General features: G+C 42.9%; 1 protein-coding gene across 1 annotated transcript in view; it reads left to right on the top strand.

The window, feature by feature from the left end:
• The window catches only part of SEPTIN9 (septin 9), a 354,855-nt gene that overhangs the window by 86,250 nt on the left and 244,160 nt on the right, over nucleotides 1-24,445 (top strand). The window contains exon 2 of the mRNA XM_077251856.1: nucleotides 2,202-2,261. Within this exon, the coding sequence (XP_077107971.1) occupies nucleotides 2,202-2,261 (60 nt within the window). The remainder of the gene's footprint in view (nucleotides 1-2,201; nucleotides 2,262-24,445) is intronic.

Raw genomic sequence — 24,445 nt, 5'->3', positions numbered from 1 at the left:
TAAATCTGTCACCAGGTTTTATCACCTAACTGTAGAGCGGCATAATGTAGAGAAAAATACCCCGATGTGTCACTTACTGGGTTGCTTGCTGTAGTTTTGATAAAATCACTGTTTTATCAGCAGGAGATTATCACAAAGGTAATCTGCTACCATGTAGTCCTCCATACTTGGCATAATTACGCTCCCACCACTGATTTACAGCTTTCTGCCTATGCACAGTGTAAGTTGTCAATCAGTGGTGTGGGCGGAGTTATACAGAGCTCAGCATTTAATGACCTGGTAGATCTGCAGCAGATAAAACAGGGATTTTATCAAAATTGCATCTAGCAGCACAGTAACTGATGTATCATTCTACACCCCCTAGCACAAATTATGGAATCACCGGCCTTGGAGGATGTTCATTCAGTTGTTTAAAAAAGCAGATCACAGACATGGCACACAACTAAAGTCATTTCAAATGGCAACTTTCTGGCTTTAAGAAGCACTAAAAGAAATCAAGAACAAAAAATGTGGTAGTCAGTAATGGTTACTTTTTTAACCAAGCATAGGGGAAAAATTATGGAATCACTCAATTTTGAGGAAAAAATTATGGAATCATGAAAAACAAACAAACAAAAAAACACTCCAACACATCACTAGTATTTTGTTGCACCGCCTCTGGCTTTTATAACAGCTTGCAGTCTCTGAGGCATGGACTTAATGAGTGTCACACAGGACTCTTCATCAATCTGGCTCCAACTTTCTCTGATTGCTGTTGCCAGATCAGCTTTGCAGGTTGGAGCCTTATTATGGACCATTTTCTTCAACTTCCACCAAAGATTTTCAATTGGATTGAGGTCCGGACAATTTGCAGGCCATGACATTGACCTTATGTGTCTTTTTTCAAGGAATGTTTTCACAGTTTTTGCTCTATGGCAGAATGCATTATCATCTTGAAAAATTATTTCATCATCCCCAAACATCCTTTGAATTGATGGGATAAGAAAAGTGTCCAAAATATCAACATAAACTTGTGCATTTATTGAAGATGTAATGACAGCCATCTCCCCAGTGCCTTTACCTGACATGCAGCCACATATCATCAATGACTGTGGGAATTTGCATGTTCTCATAATAAAACCCCCTGTAGCCATGCCCATTCTTAAATCTCCATGCAGCCAACATATGAAGTAAAAAAAATTCTATACTTAGGTATTAAAAGTAACTGCTACCTAAAGTGGATACCTGGTTGCTGTAGTGCAGTGCAGTGGAGATACAGAGCTGTATCCTGCCCGACGAGCGCCGTTTCGCAATTAAACTTCTTCCAGTTTTGACATTGCAGCTTTTTTTCCTGACAAATCTTTGAATCACATGATCGACAAATGGCAATATCAAAATAATGCTTTAAACACAATAAAAAAAACAACTAAAACATAAATGTTGAAGGAAAAAGCATTTAGTAGGCCACATTCACAGTTTAGTTGCACTCTGCGCAAAGCACTCAGTCAGAGGGTGATTATATCTTTTTCCACCAAAATGGCAATCAAGAGTAATTCCTGATGTATCTATCTATTTACTTTGCTTTTATTCCTTTCCGTTGGTGTCCATTTTTGATGGATAAAAAAGAATAGTCAACTATTGTACAACACAAAAAGAAGGACACTCGTGGAAAGGAGTTAAAATAGGGTACAAACATTCACCCCTATCCATTATTCTCATTCAAGTAAATGAATAAATTAGGGGCACATCTGAATGCTCTTTTAAAAGGTAAAGCTATACCCTTGGAAATGGACTCAGCACAACATATTTTAAAAGTGTGAACTTTTTTATTCCAAAAATGCCAGAAAAAAGTATACGTGAAGGTAGACATTCCCATGTTCTTTAGTTCTGTTTAGTATTGCAGTTCACAATGTCATATGTCAAAGATAGATGGGGGTTATCCTAGCAAGAGCAATCATAGAACTACAATTTGTGCCAAAATATTTTGTGCTTTTCAGCCTTAACCTCTTCAAATATTTAAAAAAATAAAACAGTCGAAAATTCGAAAGGAGTGTCATCCAAGTTTTTACATGAAGAAAATCACACGTGTTTGTGTTGTGTGCCAATAGGTGAAATACAGTTAAAAATGAATTATGTTAACGTTCAAATATTTTTATTGAAGTGTTAAAAATTTTTCAAATATGTTGCCATATTATAACCCGTTCAACCTCATTTAATTTTAGGTGTCACAAGGACGACTAGTGGGCGACTGCGCAAGCTGAGCAGTGATGTAATTAGTCCAAGTAAGTGTCTGTTCTGTTTTTGTACTAATGTCAGGCAACATAGAAAATTGTTAACATGTTCTGAAAATCAAGAAAACAATATATGGTAAGCATGAAATCTGTACTGATGTCAAAATGTTACATTCCTTCTCTCAGTCCAGGAAGGTCTGCTTTCACAGTCCTTCTGACATAAGTAGGTGGGTTTTATGCAGGGGGCTGATGGTTATAATTAATGAAGCCAGACCCCTTCTCTATCATGGATGAAAGATTTTCCTTAAACCTTAAATTGTTGTTGTACCACCATGATCTGGAGTTCTATTTCCTTCTCTCAGCGACAGTCAAGGACAATGTTATTCTATGCTATTCTGCCTAGTAAAAAATAACAGTAGCTTAGTGGACACCCGACACACCATTTTGAGTCAATATCCATCACAAACTCTGTCAAAATAGAGGGCGTGACACCAGTGTAATCCAAAATCCTTAACCTACAGGTATGATACCTAATAATGTTTCCACTTCACATAGCACTCAACACAGCCCAGCACACTATCCTGGGAGCTTCCTCGTCCCGAATAACGGCACTACAGTCTAGCAAGCAAGAGTCCCATACTTGTTCCACTTCCTACTCCCCTTAGGAGAGTTTTCTATGCCAATATGGCAGCTACTTAGCTTCTTGCTTTATTAATGCCTCTGGACCACCACATGGGCATTTGCTCTTCGTCTCAATTATCCTTCCTTCTCCGTCCTGTTACTCGACTGAGAGACAACTTCATACCGTCCCGCTAGGCTTCCCGCCCCAGGCCAGTATACGTCTTTTTGCTTCTATTATTTTCTTGTTTGCATCTATATTACTGTGTATTTATAATATGTCTTAACCCTTTTTCTTTACCCCATCTATGTAAAAAATCCTTAATAAAAACTACTTTAACAAAAAAGGCGCCCGCTATGCACTCAAGGACGCTACTGATCTGTGCGGTTTTGGTGCTTCTTTATCTCTATTGTCTTCTATGTGGAGCCTAAAAAAACACATATAAAAACTGCAGTTACTTTTTTAAGTGCAAAATTAAAACTTTTAAAAACGCAGTTTCACATCTGCACCAAAAACACATCAAATAAGGGGGAGAAGATTATTGTTGTGCAGAAAATAAAAAACACAGTATTTCTGCAATGTGTGAACATGGACTTACAGACATAAAAAGGCCAGATGTTGTATAGCAAAGCTACATCAAGATGAGAAAGTTCTGGTGGCTCCAACTGTGAATGCATGGGCAAAAAATAAATCCACAGGTCCCAATTAGAGATGAGCAGGATGCACAGATGATCTGGGTGATCAAAAAGCCACATCTAGGATGCCAGAAGGTTAGAGATTCATGGCCTCACATCCAGTCACCATGTACCGCTGACTTACACGCTGGACCAGAAACACGTGAATCCATTTGCTCATCTCTAGTCCCAACTGTCCCGGATAAAACAGTCACTCCTGGATTTGGGTCTACGCCCTACAGTCTCGGGTATCTGCCGAATTTCCCTCACTATCACCGCCCCTCTGACAACTCCTCCTGCCAAGGTAGAAATAAATGGTAAATAGATGTGGATTGGGGTATGGCCAGGGGCATGGCCAAAATTTGCCACATCACGTGCCACATGATCTATCCCTCTTTATGTTCTTCAAAAGTTGGCAAGTTTGCTACTGTGTGCTGTTCACCCATGAACCCCTGTGTAGTTGTACAAGTGATGTGTCTGCTCTTATCATGCCCAAATTGAATAGATGACATTTGTGTTTAGAAGTGAATTCAGAAAAAAGCAGAATAGATATTCAGTGACTTAGGCCTAATATATTAGATCTGCGCTGAATGACTTACAAAGTTCTCCAGTCCTCCTCATATAGTTCATGTTCGTGGAGACATAAAAGAGCTCTATATAGAGAAAGAATTAGGGTACCCTCGAACTAAACATTTTGACATGTCATTCTACAACAGATCTTTGTTTGAGTCTGGTTTTATCATGTTAAAAAATATATTTTATGTGCCATTTTCAAGTTATTATGCCCTAACATAATTAATGTTTTCTTATAGACCTACATTGCCTTACTAAATATTACAACAATAAAACCATTGATGCTATAACACAAAAACAATCTATTCATGACAAGTACTGCGAGCTTGTCTACAGGGGAATTTGTATGTGAAACTTACATTTCCTTCACACTTATTTTTACACCTTTTTTTTGTTGCAAAAGAGAAGATTAATGTGTTTTTAACCAATTTAGAATTGAGAGTCCTCATTGGTTGATACCTTTTAATGGCTAACTGAAAAGATGGTAACAAATTGCAAGCTTTCGAGACTACGCAGGTCCCTTCATCAGGCATAGACTAATACAAATTCTGAAAAAACACATATTTATGCATAATACAGCCCAGAAAAAATGCCATAGATAAGACAGGTGACGTGAAGCAGAACTACAATTACGTGAGAGTGCTAAAATGTTTGTCCATAAATATTTGAACAGTTCACAGATAAGGAGTGTGAATGTTTTATGGTCCTCTGAATGGGTCTGGTTATGTGTTATGATGACCCCACACGGTCTGGGGAGCAAATTTCTTTAATTGATGTAAAAAGACATAAATCCATGCGATACATTCATTCCTGCACTGACTCATCATCAGCTTATATTCTCAGACTCTTCTGTCTCTCTGAGATTTGAAGCTACCTTTTAATACAAGTAATTTCATGTCCATAATGCTATGAACCGAGAAACAAAAATGTATTGCAACAGGTAGATTCATTATTTTTTCTCTTATTGTGTGGTGATGAGAATTAATTCTTGTTCTAAGCTTTTGCCCTGTCTCCCCTACATACAGACCCCCAGTTGGACATTTGATACAAATAATTAGGTACACCACATTAGATGTGATGCAGCTGAAAGTACCTGGGATCTTGAAGTCCTGATGTGAATTGGAGATCTTTATCTTGTCTGTCATGATTCTCAATGGCGAGAGAACATAGCCCAGCATATATGAGAGCTAGCTCTTGGAAGATGGAAACTATACTGACCATGAACTAAACCTGCCGCACAACTAGAAGTGGCCGGGTAGCATGCCTACGTTTTTTTATCCCTAGATGCCCAGCGCCAGCCGGAGAACTACCTAATCCTAGCAGAGGAAAAGACAGTCCTGGCTCACCTCTAGAGAAATTTTCCCAAAAGGCAGACAGAGGCCCCCACATATATTGGCGGTGATTTTAGATGAAATGACAAACGTAGTATGAAAATAGGTTTAGCAAAATCGAGGTCCGCTTACTAGATAGCATGAAGACAGAAAGGGCACTTTCATGGTCAGCAGAAAACCCTATCAAAACACCATCCAGAAATTACTTTAAGACTCTAGCATTAACTCATAACACCAGAGTGGCAATTTCCGCTCACAAGAGCTTTCCAGACACAGTAACGAAACAGCAGCTGTGAACAGGAACAAAATGCAAAAACACACAAGGACAAAAGTCCAACTTAGCTGGGAGTTGTCTAGTAGCAGGAACATGCACAGAAAGGCTACTGATTACATTGTTGACCGGCATGAAACTGACAGAGGAGCAAGGTTATATAGCGACTCCCACATCCTGATAGGAGCAGGTGAATAGAGGGGATGATGCACACAAGTTAAATTCCACAAGTGGCCACCGGGGGAGCCCAGAATCCAATTTCACAACAGTACCCCCCCCTCAAGGAGGGGGCACCGAACCCTCACCAGAACCACCAGGGCGATCAGGATGAGCCCTATGAAAGGCACGGACAAGATCGGAGGCATGAACATCAGAGGCAGTGACCCAAGAATTATCCTCCTGACCGTATCCCTTCCATTTGACCAGATACTGGAGTTTCCGTCTGGAAACACGAGAGTCCAAGATCTTTTCCACAACGTACTCCAACTCACCCTCAACCAACACCGGAGCAGGAGGCTCAACGGAAGGCACAGCTGGTACCTCATACCTGCGCAACAATGACCGATGAAAAACATTATGAATCGAAAAGGATGCAGGGAGGTCCAAACGGAAGGACACAGGGTTAAGAATCTCCAATATCTTGTACGGGCCGATGAACCGAGGCTTAAACTTAGGAGAAGAAACCCTCATAGGGACAAAACGAGAAGACAACCACACCAAGTCCCCAACACAAAGCCGAGGACCAACACGACGACGGCGGTTGGCAAAAAGCTGAGTCTTCTCCTGGGACAACTTCAAATTGTCCACCACCTGCCCCCAAATCTGATGCAACCTCTCCACCACAGCATCCACTCCAGGACAATCCGAAGATTCCACTTGACCGGAGGAAAATCGAGGATGAAACCCCGAATTACAGAAAAACGGGGACACCAAGGTGGCAGAGCTGGCCCGATTATTGAGGGCGAACTCCGCCAAAGGCAAAAAAGCAACCCAATCATCCTGATCCGCAGACACAAAACACCTCAAATATGTCTCCAAGGTCTGATTAGTCCGCTCGGTCTGGCCATTAGTCTGAGGATGGAAAGCAGACGAAAAAGACAAATCTATGCCCATCCTAGCACAGAATGCCCGCCAAAATCTAGACACGAATTGGGTCCCTCTGTCAGAAACGATATTCTCCGGAATACCATGCAAACGAACAACATTTTGAAAAAACAGAGGAACCAACTCGGAAGAAGAAGGCAACTTAGGCAAGGGAACCAGATGGACCATCTTAGAGAAACGGTCACACACCACCCAGATGACAGACATCTTCTGAGAAACAGGCAGATCCGAAATAAAATCCATCGAGATGTGCGTCCAAGGCCTCTTCGGGATAGGCAAGGGTAACAACAATCCACTAGCCCGAGAACAACAAGGCTTGGCCCGAGCACAAACGTCACAAGACTGCACAAAGCCTCGCACATCTCGTGACAGGGAAGGCCACCAGAAGGACCTTGCCACCAAATCCCTGGTACCAAAGATTCCAGGATGACCTGCCAACGCAGAAGAATGAACCTCAGAGATGACTCTACTGGTCCAATCATCAGGAACAAACAGTCTACCAGGTGGGCAACGATCAGGTCTATCCGCCTGAAACTCCTGCAAGGCCCGCCGCAGGTCTGGAGAAACGGCAGACAATATCACTCCATCTTTAAGGATACCTGTGGGCTCAGAATTACCAGGGGAGTCAGGCTCAAAACTCCTAGAAAGGGCATCCGCCTTAACATTCTTAGAACCCGGTAGGTAAGACACCACAAAATTAAACCGAGAGAAAAACGACCAGCGCGCTTGTCTAGGATTCAGGCGCCTGGCAGACTCAAGGTAAATTAAATTTTTGTGGTCAGTCAATACCACCACCTGATGTCTGGCCCCCTCAAGCCAGTGACGCCACTCCTCAAAAGCCCACTTCATGGCCAAAAGCTCCCGATTCCCAATATCATAATTCCGCTCGGCGGGCGAAAATTTACGGGAAAAAAAAGCACAAGGTCTCATCACGGAGCAGTCGGAACTTCTCTGCGACAACACCGCCCCAGCTCCGATTTCAGAAGCGTCGACCTCAACCTGAAAAGGAAGAGCAACATCAGGTTGACGCAACACTGGGGCGGAAGAAAAGCGGCGCTTGAGCTCCCGAAAGGCCTCCACAGCATCAGGGGACCAATCAGCAACATCAGCACCCTTCTTAGTCAAATCAGTCAATGGTTTTACAACATCAGAAAAACCAGCAATAAATCGACGATAAAAGTTAGCAAAGCCCAAAAATTTCTGAAGACTCTTAAGAGAAGAGGGTTGCGTCCAATCACCAATAGCCTGAACCTTGACAGGATCCATCTCGATGGAAGAGGGGGAAAAAATGTATCCCAAGAAGGAAATCTTCTGAACCCCAAAAACACACTTAGAACCCTTCACACACAAGGAATTAGACCGCAAAACCTGAAAAACCCTCCTGACCTGCTGGACATGAGAGTCCCAGTCATCCGAAAAAATCAGAATATCATCCAGATACACAATCATAAATTTATCCAAATAATCGCGGAAAATGTCATGCATAAAGGACTGGAAGACTGAAGGGGCATTTGAAAGACCAAAAGGCATCACCAAATACTCAAAATGGCCCTCGGGCGTATTAAATGCGGTTTTCCACTCATCCCCCTGCTTGATTCGCACCAAATTATACGCCCCACGGAGATCAATCTTAGAGAACCACTTGGCCCCCTTTATACGAGCAAACAAATCAGTAAGCAGTGGTAACGGATATTGATATTTAACCGTGATTTTATTCAAAAGTCGATAATCAATACACGGCCTCAAAGAGCCGTCTTTCTTAGACACAAAGAAAAAACCGGCTCCTAAGGGAGATGACGAAGGACGAATATGTCCCTTTTCCAAGGACTCCTTTATATATTCTCGCATAGCAGCGTGTTCAGGCACAGACAGATTAAATAAACGACCCTTAGGGTATTTACTACCCGGGATCAAGTCTATGGCACAATCGCACTCCCGGTGCGGAGTGTTGTGAATTTGCTTTTTGCTCCCTCTAGTGGTTACTAGTTTTTTGGCTCTGGTTTTTCTGTCATTCCTTTTATCCGCACCTGGGTCGTTAGTTAGGGGTGTTGCTATATAAGCTCCCTGGACCTTCAGTTCAATGCCTGGCAACGTAGTTATCAGAGCTAGTCTGCTGTGCTCTTGTCTACTGATCCTGGTTCCAGTTATATCAGCTAAGTCTGCCTTTTGCTTTTTGCTATTTGTTTTGGTTTTGTATTTTTGTCCAGCTTGTTCCAAATCTATATCCTGACCTTTGCTGGAAGCTCTAGGGGACTGGTGTTCTCCCCCCGGACCGTTAGACGGTTCGGGGGTTCTTGAATTTCCAGTGTGGATTTTGATAGGGTTTTTGTTGACCATATAAGTTACCTTTCTTTATTCTGCTATCAGTAAGCGGGCCTCTCTGTGCTAAACCTGGTTCATTTCTGTGTTTGTCATTTCCTCTTACCTCACCGTCATTATTTGTGGGGGGCTTCTATCCAGCTTTGGGGTCCCCTTCTCTGGAGGCAAGAAAGGTCTTTGTTTTCCTCTACTAGGGGTAGCTAGATTCTCCGGCTGGCGCGTGTCATCTAGAATCAACGTAGGAATGATCCCCGGCTACTTCTAGTGTTGGCGTTAGGAGTAGATATATGGTCAACCCAGTTACCACTGCCCTATGAGCTGGATTTTTGTATTCTGCAGACTTCCACGTTCCTCTGAGACCCTCGCCATTGGGGTCATAACAGTTTGCCAGGCCAGTATTAAATGTTTAATGCATTGCAGAAGAGGGATTATAAGAAAGAAGATTCTGAGGTTTTTTTTTCTCCTTCCCCTTTACCTCAGAGTGGCTATGCTTGCTGCAGACATGAATGTCCAGACCTTGATTACAAGTGTGGACCAGCTGGCTACTCGTGTGCAGGGCATACAAGACTATGTTATCAGAAATCCTAGGTCAGAACCTAAAATACCGATTCCTGAACTGTTTTCCGGAGACAGGTTTAAGTTTAGGAATTTCGTGAATAATTGTAAATTGTTTTTGTCTCTGAGACCCTGTTCATCAGGAGATTCTGCTCAGCAAGTAAAAATTGTTATTTCGTTCTTACGGGGCGACCCTCAGGATTGGGCTTTTTCGCTGGCGCCAGGAGATCCGGCATTGGCTGATCTTGATGCGTTTTTTCTGGCGCTCGGTTTACTTTATGAGGAACCCAATCTTGAGATTCAGGCAGAAAAGGCCTTGCTGTCTATGTCTCAGGGGCAGGACGAGGCTGAAGTGTATTGCCAAAAATTTCGGAAATGGTCCGTGCTGACACATTGGAACGAGTGTGCACTGGCCGCTAATTTTAGAAATGGCCTTTCTGAAGCCATTAAGAATGTTATGGTGGGTTTTCCCATTCCCGCAGGTCTGAATGATACTATGGCACTGGCTATTCAAATTGACCGGCGGTTGCGGGAGCGCAAAACCGCAAATTCCCTCATGGTGTTGTCTGAACAGACACCTAATTCGGTGCAATGTGATAGAAAAACCGCAAATTCCCTCATGGTGTTGTCTGAACAGACACCTGATTTAATGCAATGTGATAGAATCCTGACTAGAAATGAGCGGAAAATTCATAGACGCCGGAATGGCTTGTGCTACTACTGTGGTGATTCTACACATGTTATCTCAGCATGCTCTAAACGTATAGCTAAGGTTGTTAGTCCTGTCACCGTTGGTAATTTGCAACCTAAATTTATTCTGTCTGTAACTTTGATTTGCTCACTGTCATCTTATCCTGTCATGGCGTTTGTAGATTCAGGTGCTGCCCTGAGTCTCATGGATCTCTCATTTGCTAAGCGCTGTGGATTTACTCTTGAACCATTAGAAAATCCTATTCCTCTTAGGGGTATTGATGCTACACCATTGGCAGCAAATAAACCGCAGTATTGGACTCAGGTTACCATGTGCATGACTCCTGAACACCGCGAGGTGATACGTTTCCTGGTTTTACATAAAATGCATGATTTGGTCGTTTTAGGGCTGCCATGGTTACAGACCCATAATCCAGTCCTGGACTGGAAGGCTATGTCAGTCTCAAGTTGGGGCTGTCGTGGTATTCATGAGGATTCCCTGCCTGTGTCTATTGCTTCTTCTACGCCTTCGGAAGTTCCGGAGTATTTGTCTGATTATCAGGATGTCTTCAGTGAGTCTGAGTCCAGTGCACTGCCTCCTCATAGGGACTATGACTGTGCTATAGATTTGATCCCAGGCAGTAAATTTCCTAAGGGAAGACTGTTTAATCTGTCGGTACCTGAACATACCGCTATGCGTTCATATATCAAGGAGTCTCTGGAAAAAGGACATATTCGTCCGTCTTCTTCCCCTCTTGGTGCGGGATTCTTTTTTGTGGCAAAAAAGGACGGATCTTTGAGACCTTGTATTGATTATCGGCTTTTAAATAAGATCACTGTCAAATTTCAGTATCCTTTACCGCTGTTGTCTGACTTGTTTGCCCGGATTAAGGGTGCCAAGTGGTTCACCAAGATAGACCTTCGTGGTGCGTACAACCTTGTGCGCATTAAGCAAGGTGATGAATGGAAAACCGCATTCAATACGCCCGAAGGTCATTTTGAGTACTTGGTGATGCCTTTTGGGCTCTCCAATGCGCCTTCAGTTTTTCAGTCCTTTATGCATGACATTTTCCGGAAGTATCTGGATAAATTTTTGATTGTTTATCTGGATGATATTTTGGTTTTTTCTGATAATTGGGATTCGCATGTGGAGCAGGTCAGGTTGGTCTTTAAAATTTTGCGTGAAAATTCTTTGTTTGTCAAGGGCTCAAAGTGTCTCTTTGGTGTACAGAAGGTTCCCTTTTTGGGGTTCATTTTTTCCCCTTCTGCTGTGGAGATGGACCCAGTCAAGGTCCGAGCTATTCTTGATTGGACTCAGCCCTCGTCAGTTAAGAGTCTTCAGAAGTTTTTGGGCTTCGCTAACTTCTACCGTCGTTTTATCGCTAATTTTTCTAGCATTGTGAAACCTTTGACGGATATGACCAAGAAGGGCTCCGATGTAGCTAACTGGGCTCCTGCTGCCGTGGAGGCTTTCCAGGAGTTGAAACGCCGGTTTACTTCGGCGCCTGTTTTGTGCCAGCCTGACGTCTCACTTCCCTTTCAGGTTGAGGTGGATGCTTCGGAGATTGGGGCAGGGGCCGTTTTGTCGCAGAGAGGCCCTGGTTGCTCTGTTATGAAACCTTGTGCCTTTTTCTCTAGGAAGTTTTCGCCTGCCGAGCGAAATTATGATGTGGGCAATCGGGAGTTGTTGGCCATGAAATGGGCATTTGAGGAGTGGCGTCATTGGCTCGAGGGTGCTAAGCATCGTGTGGTGGTCTTGACTGATCACAAAAATCTGATGTATCTCGAGTCTGCTAAACGCCTTAATCCGAGACAGGCCCGCTGGTCATTGTTTTTCTCCCGCTTTGATTTTGTTGTCTCGTATTTACCAGGTTCAAAGAATGTGAAGGCCGATGCTCTTTCTAGGAGCTTTGTGCCTGATGCTCCTGGAGTCGCTGATCCTGTTGGTATTCTTAAAGATGGAGTTATCTTGTCAGCTATTTCTCCGGATCTGCGACGTGTGTTGCAGAGATTTCAGGCTGATAGGCCTGAGTCTTGTCCACCTGACAGACTGTTTGTCCCGGATAAGTGGACCAGCAGAGTCATTTCCGAGGTTCATTCCTCGGTGTTGGCAGGTCACCCGGGAATTTTTGGCACCAGAGATCTGGTGGCCAGGTCCTTTTGGTGGCCTTCCTTGTCAAGGGATGTGCGGTCATTTGTGCAGTCCTGTGGGACTTGTGCTCGAGCTAAGCCTTGCTGTTCTCGTGCCAGCGGTTTGCTCTTGCCCTTGCCTGTCCCGAAGAGACCTTGGACACATATCTCCATGGATTTCATTTCTGATCTTCCGCTATCTCAGGGCATGTCCGTTATCTGGGTGATATGTGATCGCTTCTCCAAGATGGTCCATTTGGTTCCTTTGCCTAAGCTGCCTTCCTCTTCCGATCTGGTTCCTGTGTTTTTCCAGAACGTGGTTCGTTTGCACGGCATCCCTGAGAATATTGTGTCAGACAGAGGATCCCAGTTCGTTTCCAGGTTCTGGCGATCCTTTTGTAGTAGGATGGGCATTGATTTGTCGTTTTCGTCTGCTTTCCATCCTCAGACTAATGGACAGACGGAGCGAACCAATCAGACTTTGGAGGCTTATTTGAGGTGTTTTGTCTCTGCTGATCAGGACGATTGGGTGACATTCTTGCCGTTGGCTGAGTTTGCCCTTAATAATCGGGCTAGTTCCGCCACCTTGGTTTCGCCTTTTTTCTGCAACTCTGGTTTCCATCCTCGCTTTTCTTCGGGTCATGTGGAGCCTTCTGACTGTCCTGGGGTGGATTCTGTGGTGGATAGGTTGCAGCAGATCTGGAATCATGTGGTGGACAACTTGAAGTTGTCACAGGAGAAGGCTCAGCGCTTTGCCAACCGCCGCCGCGGTGTGGGTCCCCGACTACGCGTTGGGGATTTGGTGTGGCTTTCTTCCCGCTTTGTTCCTATGAAGGTCTCCTCTCCCAAATTTAAACCTCGTTTTATTGGGCCTTACAAGATATTGGAAATCCTTAATCCTGTATCTTTTCGTCTGGATCTTCCTGTGTCGTTTGCTATTCACAATGTATTTCATAGGTCCTTGTTGCGGCGGTACATTGTGCCTGTAGTTCCTTCTGCTGAGCCTCCTGCTCCGGTGTTGGTTGAGGGCGAGTTGGAGTACGTGGTGGAGAAGATCTTGGATTCTCGCCTCTCCAGGCGGAGGCTTCAGTACCTGGTCAAGTGGAAGGGCTATGGTCAGGAGGATAATTCCTGGGTGGTCGCCTCTGATGTTCATGCGGCCGATTTAGTTCGTGCCTTTCATGCCGCTCATCCTGATCGCCCTGGTGGTCGTGGTGAGGGTTCGGTGACCCCTCACTAAGGGGGGGGTACTGTTGTGAATTTGCTTTTTGCTCCCTCTAGTGGTTACTAGTTTTTTGACTCTGGTTTTTCTGTCATTCCTTTTATCCGCACCTGGGTCGTTAGTTAGGGGTGTTGCTATATAAGCTCCCTGGACCTTCAGTTCAATGCCTGGCAACGTAGTTATCAGAGCTAGTCTGCTGTGCTCTTGTCTACTGATCCTGGTTCCAGTTATATCAGCTAAGTCTGCCTTTTGCTTTTTGCTATTTGTTTTGGTTTTGTATTTTTGTCCAGCTTGTTCCAAATCTATATCCTGACCTTTGCTGGAAGCTCTAGGGGGCTGGTGTTCTCCCCCCGGACCGTTAGACGGTTCGGGGGTTCTTGAATTTCCAGTGTGGATTTTGATAGGGTTTTTGTTGACCATATAAGTTACCTTTCTTTATTCTGCTATCAGTAAGCGGGCCTCTCTGTGCTAAACCTGGTTCATTTCTGTGTTTGTCATTTCCTCTTACCTCACCGTCATTATTTGTGGGGGGCTTCTATCCAGCTTTGGGGTCCCCTTCTCTGGAGGCAAGAAAGGTCTTTGTTTTCCTCTACTAGGGGTAGCTAGATTCTCCGGCTGGCGCGTGTCATCTAGAATCAACGTAGGAATGATCCCCGGCTACTTCTAGTGTTGGCGTTAGGAGTAGATATATGGTCAACCCAGTTACCACTGCCCTATGAGCTGGATTTTTGTATTCTGCAGACTTCCACGTTCCTCTGAGACCCTCGCCATTGGGGTCATAACAGCGGAGGTAGTGAACCAACCTTGGGTTCTTCAAAAACGTCACGAAAGTCAGACAAGAATTCAGGAATCTCAGAGGGAATAGATGATGAAATGGAAACCAAAGGTACGTCCCCATGAGTTCCTTTACATCCCCAGCTTAACACAGACATAGCTCTCCAGTCGAGGACTGGGTTATGAGATTGCAGCCATGGCAATCCCAGCACCAAAACATCATGTAGATTATACAGCACCAGAAAGCGAATAACCTCCTGGTGATCCGGATTAACACGCATAGTCACTTGTGTCCAGTATTGTGGTTTATTACTAGCCAATGGGGTGGAGTCAATCCCTTTCAGAGGTATCGGAGCCTCCAATGGCTCCAAATCATACCCACAGCGTTTGGCAAAGGACCAATCCATAAGACTCAAAGCAGCGCCAGAGTCGACATAGGCGTCCGCGGTAATAGATGACAAAGAACAAATCAGGGTCACAGATAGAATAAACTTAGACTGTAAAGTGCTAATTGAAACAGACTTGTCAGGCTTCTTAGTACGCTTAAAGCATGCTGATATAACATGAGTTGAATCACCACAATAGAAGCACAACCCATTTTTTCGTCTAAAATTCTGCCGCTCGCTTCTGGACAGAATTCTATCACATTGCATATTTTCTGGCGTTTTCTCAGTAGACACCGCCAAATGGTGCACAGGTTTGTGCTCCCGCAGACGCCTATCGATCTGAATAGCCATCGTCATGGACTCATTCAGACTCGCAGGCACAGGGAACCCCACCATAACATCCTTAATGGCATCAGAGAGACCTTCTCTGAAAATCGCCGCCAGGGCGCACTCATTCCACTGAGTAAGCACAGACCATTTGCGGAATTTTTGGCAGTATATTTCAGCTTCATCTTGCCCCTGAGACAAGGACATCAAGGCCTTTTCCGCCTGAAGCTCTAAATGAGGTTCCTCATAAAGCAACCCCAAGGCCAGAAAAAACGCATCCACATTGAGCAACGCAGGATCCCCTGGTGCCAATGCAAAAGCCCAGTCTTGAGGGTCGCCCCGGAGCAAGGAAATTACAATCCTGACCTGCTGTGCAGGGTCTCCGGCAGAGCGAGACTTCAGGGACAAAAACAATTTGCAATTATTTTTAAAATTTTGAAAGTGAGATCTATTCCCCGAGAAGAATTCAGGCAAAGGAATTCTAGGCTCAGACATAGGTGCATGAACAACAAAATCTTGCAAATTTTGTACCTTTGTGGCGAGATTATTCAAACCTGTAGCTACACTCTGAAGATCCATTTGAAACAGGTGAACACAGAGCCATTCAAGGATTAGAAGGAGAGGAAGAGAGGAAGGCTGCAGTATAGGCAGACTAGCAAGTGATTCAATTAAGAGCACACTCAGAACTAGAGGGAAAAAAAAAAAAAAATTGTAGCAGACTTCTTTTTTCTCTCCTTTCTCAGCCAGTAATTTAACCCTTTTTTGGGCCGGTCAAACTGTCATGATTCTCAATGGCGAGAGAACATAGCCCAGCATATATGAGAGCTAGCTCTTGGAAGATGGAAACTATACTGACCATGAACTAAACCTGCCGCACAACTAGAAGTGGCCGGGTAGCATGCCTACGTTTTTTTATCCCTAGATGCCCAGCGCCAGCCGGAGAACTACCTAATCCTAGCAGAGGAAAAGACAGTCCTGGCTCACCTCTAGAGAAATTTTCCCAAAAGGCAGACAGAGGCCCCCACATATATTGGCGGTGATTTTAGATGAAATGACAAACGTAGTATGAAAATAGGTTTAGCAAAATCGAGGTCCGCTTACTAGATAGCATGAAGACAGAAAGGGCACTTTCATGGTCAGCAGAAAACCCTATCAAAACACCATCCAGAAATTACTTTAAGACTCTAGCATTAACTCATAACACCAGAGTGGCAATTTCCGCTCACAAGAGCTTTCCAGACACAGTAACGAAACAGCAGCTGTGAACAGGAACAAAATGCAAAAACACACAAGGACAAAAGTCCAACTTAGCTGGGAGTTGTCTAGTAGCAGGAACATGCACAGAAAGGCTACTGATTACATTGTTGACCGGCATGAAACTGACAGAGGAGCAAGGTTATATAGCGACTCCCACATCCTGATAGGAGCAGGTGAACAGAGGGGATGATGCACACAAGTTAAATTCCACAAGTGGCCACCGGGGGAGCCCAGAATCCAATTTCACAACACTTGTCCGTGGTTATTATAAATGGACAGGTTTTACATTTTTTCTTGTTGCAAGGAAAGGTTCCTGCAGCTGTTGGAGAGGACAGGGAGCTTCTGACAATGATACTTCTTAGATTTGGGGACTGCCTAAAACACAGTAGTGGGGGGTCTGGAAAAATGGATTGTAAGCGGGCATCTTTTTGTAGTAAAGGTTGTAATTTCCGTGCAGCTTCCCTTAACAATCCAGATTTGGATTGTAGGTGACTACAAGAAGCACCCTGTTGTTTTCTTCTTTAGCTTTGTAATGTAGCAGGTGATTCCTTGATATTCTAATTGCTCTTGTAATTTGGTTTGGAATTGTTCTTGGATGGTAGCCCTGATTCAAAAAGGTCTTTCTGAGGCAACCAAGGTGTTCATCTCTATCCATGGGGTTGGAACATATACGATTGTATCTGATGGCTTGGCTGTAGACAGAGTTTTTTTATGTGTTTTGGATGGAAACTGTCCCATTTGAGGTATGTTGGGCGGTCGATTGGCTCCTGATACAGGGATGTCTCTATTTCATTGTTCTGCAGCTTAATGATGGTGTCCAAAAAGTTAATTTCAGTGCTGGAGTAGTTGAGTGTTAAGTTGATGGTGGGATGAAATTGATTAAACTGTTCATGGAACGTCTTTGGATGTGGGTCAGACTCTGTCCAGATTATTAAAATATCATCAATGCAGCGGTAGTTTGGCCAGAGGCCTGATGGGACATGAGGACAAAAAGTTGCTTTCAAGCTTGGCCATGAAAAGATTTTTGCATACTGTGGGACCATTTTACTTCCCATTGCAGTGCCAGTCTCCTGTAGATATATCTTGTTGTCAAATTCAAAGTAATTGTGGGTGAGGATGAATTTTATAAGTTTCACCACAGAATCAGCATCAGTCCCTGTGTTTTCCAGGAAGAATTTGCAGGCATTTAATCCGTCCTGGTGTGGGATATTAGAGTACAAAGATTCCACATCCATGGTGGCCAGGATTGTTCCCTCTGGTAGAGGACCTATTGCTGATAGTTTATTCAATAGGTCAGTTGTGTCCTGAATGTAGCTGGGTGTATCCTTTACCAGTGGTTTAAGAATACCCTCTACCTGCTCAGTAAGGGTGCCCACACATGAAATAATTGGGCTTCCTGGATTTCGAGATTTGTGGATTTTGTGAAGCATGTAGAATGTCCCTGTTCTTGGACTTTCTGGTATCAGGTCATTGGCTCTTATGGATTCGCCAAGCAGACAAGATACCAATTTGTTTAGTTCCTTGTAATAGTCCTGTGTAGGATCCAACTCCAATTTTTTGTAGTAGCGTATGTCCATAAGTTGTCTTTTTGCTTCCTTCATATAGTCTGATGTGTTCATCATGACTATTGCACCACCCTTGTCAGCAGGATTAATGACAATTTATTTGTTGGTTTTCAAAGACTGTATGGCCTTTCTCTCCTAGGCACTGATGTTGGATGCTTGTCTCCTGTTAGTATCTATAATGGTGGATTTTATCAAATGTCTGAAGGAGTCTATATATTTATCCAAATGAGGGTTGCCTCCAGGTGGAGGTGTCCAGTCTGACCTCTTCTTGGTTGTTAGGATCCCTTTTCCTTCAGTCCGAGTGTTTTCTGAATCTTCTGTATCATTGAAATATTCCCTCAAGTGCAGTCTCCTGAAAAAATGTTCCATATCACTGCAGAGTTCAGTTTTATCCAGGGCCTTAGTAGGACAAAATGAGAGTCCTCTGAAGAGCACGGTCAGATCCACTTTGTTGGATTTATAATCTGAGAGATTAATGACACAGTTAGATGATTTTGTGTCTGGAATGGAGTGGTTGTCCAAGTTGTCAGATTTTGGCTTTGTTTTGTATCTGTTTGTATAGAGTCCTGAATTGAGGCGCAATCTGTGTAGTTTCTTTTCCTTGTTATGGATCAGAAAGGTCTGTGGTTTGTTGTAGTATTGTTGTAATTTTTGCTCTGTGCTTTCTGTAAGTGTTTTCCTCAGAGTTTTAAATTGCCCTTGGACTTTACTCTTTATGCTGTAGCAGACATGCAGGAGGTGATTCCTTAATCTCTCAGAAGTCTTGTGTGAAAGGTTTTGTGCATAATGGGTATTGTAGGTATGAAGAATTGGGTTTTTTAATCCAGAGTCCTTTGGGAATTAGATTCTCCTTTTTTTCATGTAAATAAGAAAAAAATGGTGCTGTCCATTTGTGCACGTTTCTTCAGAAGTGCCTTTAGTTCCATAAAGATGCAGTACATTCTGGTATCCTCCAGTTTGATACAGGAAAGATATATATCTTGGTACCGTGTTAGCCAGTAGAAAGAAAAATATTTAGAATTGAGAGTCCTCAGTGGTTGATACCTTTAATGGCTAACTGAAAAGATGGTAACAAATTGCAAGATTTCGAGACTACACAGGTCCCTTCATCACGTATAGACTACTACAAATTTTAAATTTTTAACCAGCATTTTGTTTTTTTTTTCTTTGGTGGGGGGGGCAGACATTTATTATGAGAAAAAAACATAAAATACATTACCTAGAGCATCCCTTATTTAAATGAAAAATGTCAAGAGCAAAAACTCGGTTTGTTGAGTGTTTTTTTTGTTAGTTTTTGGGTTTCACACGAAGTGTGAAACCATTCTTAACCCTTTCCCGACATTTGAAGGATATAAGGATATATACTGCATGAATGAAGTATATACAGTTGTGCTCAAAAGTGTACATACACCGGCAGAATTTTAGCTTTCTTGGCCTCTTTTCAGAGAATATGAATGACAACACCAAAACTTTTTCTCCACTCACGGTTAGTGGTTGGATGAAGCCATTTATTGTCAAACTACAGTGTTTTCTCTTTTTAAATCATAATGACAACCTTAAACATCCAAATGACCCTGATCAAAAGTTCACATACCCCATTTCTTAATATCATGTATTGCCCCCACTAACATCAATGACAGCTTGGAGTCTTTTGTGGTAGTTGTGGGTGAGGTTCTTTATTTTCTCAGATGGTAAAGCTGCCCACTCTTCTTGGCAAAAAGCCTCCAGTTCCTGTAAATCCTGGGCTGTCTAGCATGAACTGTGCTCTTGAGATCTCCCCAGAGTGGTTCAATGATATTGGCTGGATGAAAGATGCAAGAGTCTGTCTGATCCCAGAAACTCACTCAGCTTTTATGCGCACACACTGATTACAAGCAAACAGGTCACAGGTGAGGATGTTACCTTTAGTAGCCATTCAAACCCATTTGTGTCAACTTCTATGCATGTTATCAGGCCAAAATCACCAGGGAATGTAAAATTTTGATATGGGTCATTTGGATTTTTTGGGTTGTCATTAAGATTTATAAAGAGAAAACACAGTAGTTTGACAATAAATGGCTTCACCCAATCACTAACCATGAGTGGAGAAAAACTTTTGGTGTTATCATTCATATTCTAGGAAAAAAGACCAAGAAAGCAAAAATTCTGCCAGGTTATGTAAACTTTTGAGCACAACTGTTTACGTCAAGGTGATTGCACAGAAGCTGCTTACATGATAGCTGACACCTGTCTCCCACTGTCAGAAGCTCACTGCTCACGACAGTTTAACCTCCTAAATGCTGATATCGATATCGATTGCAGTATTTGCAAGGCATAGAGAGACAGCTCCCTCTCCCCTCTGATCAGCCCCCCCTGCAGCGTCATCATGAGAGCCCAAGCATTGTCATGATGACCCGAGGGTCACCAGGCTCTAGCAAGTTTATTAGACCATGCTCAGAGCATGGTTTAACAAGTTTTTGTGAGAGCAGATTGACAGTTACAATGCATTGCGCTAATCCTGTGGATGCCATCTGGCCTATGATTCAGAGGTGTCCGTCTGTTTAGGAGTGCATAAAAGAGCGGACTGCCATAGTTTTGTGCACTTCTGAAAAGAAGGACATCGCTGAACATAGGTCAGACAGAGTCCAGAGTAACTATGAAGCCTAATTATAGTGAATGGACCCATCAGATGTGTCATCTGAATTACGTTTTTCGGAGACTTATATGGAAACCTTGATGTATGTGCTCAGCGTAGAGAGTGGGATAAATATGATCCAAAATGTTATGTAAAATATTCCCAGCAAAAACTTCAACTAAATCCACAAAAAAGCAACTCCCCACTAAGGTCTGTCATCTGTTAATGAAAATATAGAATGCTTTCACATTACTACTAGCACACAGTTTCTTGATAAGCGCTACGGCTCTTGACCCCCCAAATGAAATTAAGCAAAATCTGAACCCCCAAATTCAAATACCATATTCTTTTCTGAAAACCACAGTGTGCTTAAACTACATTTAGCATTCACATGTTTGGCATTTCTGTACTGATGAAAGCCCGCCTAATTTATGGGTGCATGTCTCTAGAAGCACAAGCTGGACACTACAACTTACTGGGCACTACAACATACAAGGCACTACAATAACAGATTTGCAATTTTCACGGAGCACAATCACTGCTGTTTCTGGAATACATCCATGGAGTCAAATTATCACTACACCTATAGATAAATTCACAAAGGGGTATAATTTCCAAAATGGAGTCACCTGTGAGGGGGATTCTGCTCTTCTAGCACTTATCTGTGTATTGAGTCCCCAAAATATTCTAGGAAAATCTGTGCTTCAGGAAGCAAATAGCGCTTCATCCCTCCAAGTCTCGCCGTGTGTACAGCCACATATGGAGTATTGCCACATTCCACGTTCAGTAGAAATTGTGGGACAAATTACGGTGCCATTTTGTCCAACTTCTTGTATGAAAATGTAAAATCTGGGGCTAGAACCAAATTATGGTGGTAAAAATGTAATTAATTTTAGATCACTGACCAATGGTATAAAATTCTGTGACACATCCTTGGTGTCAATATGATCACTGCAACCCTAGATGAATTTGTTAAGAGGTGTAGTTTGTAAAATGGGGTCACTTATGGGGGTTTCTGCTCTTCTGGAAACAAAGTGGGTCACAGCGCCTGCAAATCGTAACAGTAAAATCTGCACTATACTCTAGTATGGCGCTCCTTCCCTTCTGAGCTTTGCACTGTGCCTGAAATATATTTCCCAATTACATGTAGGGATTTGGAGCACTCAGGAAAAAATGGACCTCAGTTTGTTAAAAAAATTCCTATTAACCCTTAGAAAAATTGAAAACTTGGGGCTTAAACAACATTTTAGTGGTAAAACTAAAAATGGAATGTACTCTTTTTTCACCGCTCAATGGTATAAAATTCTGTGACATATGGTGTCAATATGATCATTGCACCCCTAGATGAATTCATTGGGGGTGTAGTTTATAAAATGAGGTCACATATGGGGGGTTTCTGTTGTTCTAGCACCTCAGGGGCTCTGCCAATGTTTCATGGCACCCTCAAACCATTCCAGCAAAATCTGAACTCCAATATGGTGCTTCTTCCCTTCTGAGCTTTGTACTGTGCCTCAAAAGTAGTATTCCCCCACATACGGGGTATTGGTGTACTCAGGAGAAACTGCATAAGAAATTGTATGGTGCAAGTTCTCCTGTTACCCTTGTGAAAATGCAAAATTTGGGGCTAAAATAACATTTTGTGGGGAAAATGTGATTTTTTTATTTTCACGGCTCAACGTTATAAACTTTCCAAAATGGGTCACTTGTGGGGGGTTTCCACTGTTTAGGCACATCAGGGGCTCTACAAACAGGACATGGCATCCGCTAATGACTCCAGTAAATTTGCGTTCAAAAAGTCAAATGATGCTCCTTCCCTTCCGTTCCGAGCCCTGCTGTGCACTCAAACAGTAGCTTTCTTCCTCATAGGGGCTATCGGCATACTCAGGAAAAATTACACAACAGATTGCATGATGCAGTTTCTCATGTTACCCTTATGAAAATGCAAAAATCTGGGGCTTAAAAATATTTTTGTGTGGAGACTGTGATTTTTTTTTCTTTTTACGGCTCAACATTATAAACTTCCATGAAGCACCTGGGGGTTCAATGTGCTCACCATACATTTAGATAAGTTCCCTGAGGGGTCTAGTTTCCAAAATGGTGTCACATATGGGGGATTTTCACTGTTTAGGCACATGAGGGGCTCACCAAACGCAACATGGCATACAGTGGGTATGGAAAGTATTCATACCCCTTTAAATTCTTCACTCTTTGTTTTATTGCAGCCTTTTGGTAAATTCAAAAAAAGTTCATTTTTCTTCTCATTAATGTATACTCTGCACCCCATCTTGACTGAAAAAAAAGAAATGTAGCAATTTTTGCAAATTTATTAAAAAAGAAAAACTGAAATATCACATGGTCATAAGTATTCAGACCCTTTGCTCAGTATTGAGTAGAAGCACCCTTTTGAGCTAGTACAGCCATGAGTCTTCTTGGGAATGATGCAACAAGTTTTTCACACCTGGATTTGGGGATTCTCTGCCATTCTTCCTTGCAGATCCTCTCCAGTTCTGTCAGGTTGGATGGTGAACATTGGTGGACAGGCATGTTCAGGCCTCTCCAGAGATGCTCAATTGGGTTTAGGTCAGGGCTCTGGCTGGGCCAGTCAAGAATGGTCACAGAGTTGTGCTTAAGCCACTCCTTTGTTATTTTAGCTGTGTGCTTAGGGTCATTTTCTTGTTGGAAGGTGAACCATTGGCCAAGTCTGAGGTCCAGAGCACTCTGGAAGAGGTTTTCATCCAGGATATCTCTGTACTTGGCCACATTCATGTTTGCTTCAATGACAACCAGTCGTCCTGTCCCTGCAGCTGAAAAACACCCCCATAGCATGATGCTGCCACCACCATGTTTCACTGTTTATTGGGCAGGTGATGAGCAGTGAATGGTTTTCTCCACACATACTGCTTAGAATTATCACCAAAAAGGTTTATCTTCGTCTCAGCAGACCAGAGAATCTTATTTCTCATAGTCTGGAAGACCTTCATGTGTTTTTTAGCAAACTTTATGCAGGCTTTCATATGTCTTGTGCTGAGGAGAGGCTTGCGTTGGGCACTCTGCCATGAAGGCCCGACTGGTGGAGGGCTGCAGTAATAGTTGACTTTCTGGAACTTTCTCTCATCTCCCTACTGCATCTCTAGAGCTCAGCCACAGTGATCTTGGGGTTCTTCTTTACATCTCTCACCAAGGCTCTTCTCTTACGATTGCTCAGTTTTGCTGGATGGCCAGGTCTAGGAAGACTTCTGGTGGTCCCAGACTTCTTCCATTTAAGGATTATGGAAGCCACTGTGCTCTTAGGAACCTTGAGTACTGCAGAAATTCTGGTGTAACCTTGGCCAGATCTGTGCCTTGCCACAATTATGTCTCTGAGTTCCTGGGCCAGTTCCTTTGACCTCATGATTCTCATTTGGTCTGACATGCACTGTGAGCTGTGAGGTCTTATATAGACAGGTGTGTGCCTTTCCAAATCATGTCCTATCAGTTTAATTAAACATAACTGGATTCCAATGCAGAAGTAGAACCATCTCAAGGAGAATAACAAGGAAGTGGCCAGCAGGTGACTTACATATGAGTTTCTGAACAAAGGGTCTGAATACTTATGACCATGTGATATTCTTATTTTTCTTTTTTATTAAATTTGCAAAAATTTCTACATTTCTGTTTTTTTCAGTCAAGTTGGGGTACAGAGTGTACATAAATGTGAAAAATGAACTTTTTTTGAATTTACCAAATGGCTGCAATGAAACAAAGAGTGAAAAATGTAAAGGGGTCTGAATACTTTCCATACTCACTGTACGCTAATTGTTCCAGCACATTTTGCATTCAAAAAG

Source organism: Ranitomeya variabilis, chromosome 4 (genome assembly GCF_051348905.1).
Source record: "Ranitomeya variabilis isolate aRanVar5 chromosome 4, aRanVar5.hap1, whole genome shotgun sequence".
Classification (NCBI taxonomy): domain Eukaryota; kingdom Metazoa; phylum Chordata; class Amphibia; order Anura; family Dendrobatidae; genus Ranitomeya; species Ranitomeya variabilis.
Note: the sequence above shows the minus strand (reverse complement) of the source record. Positions and strands in the feature narration are given on the sequence as shown.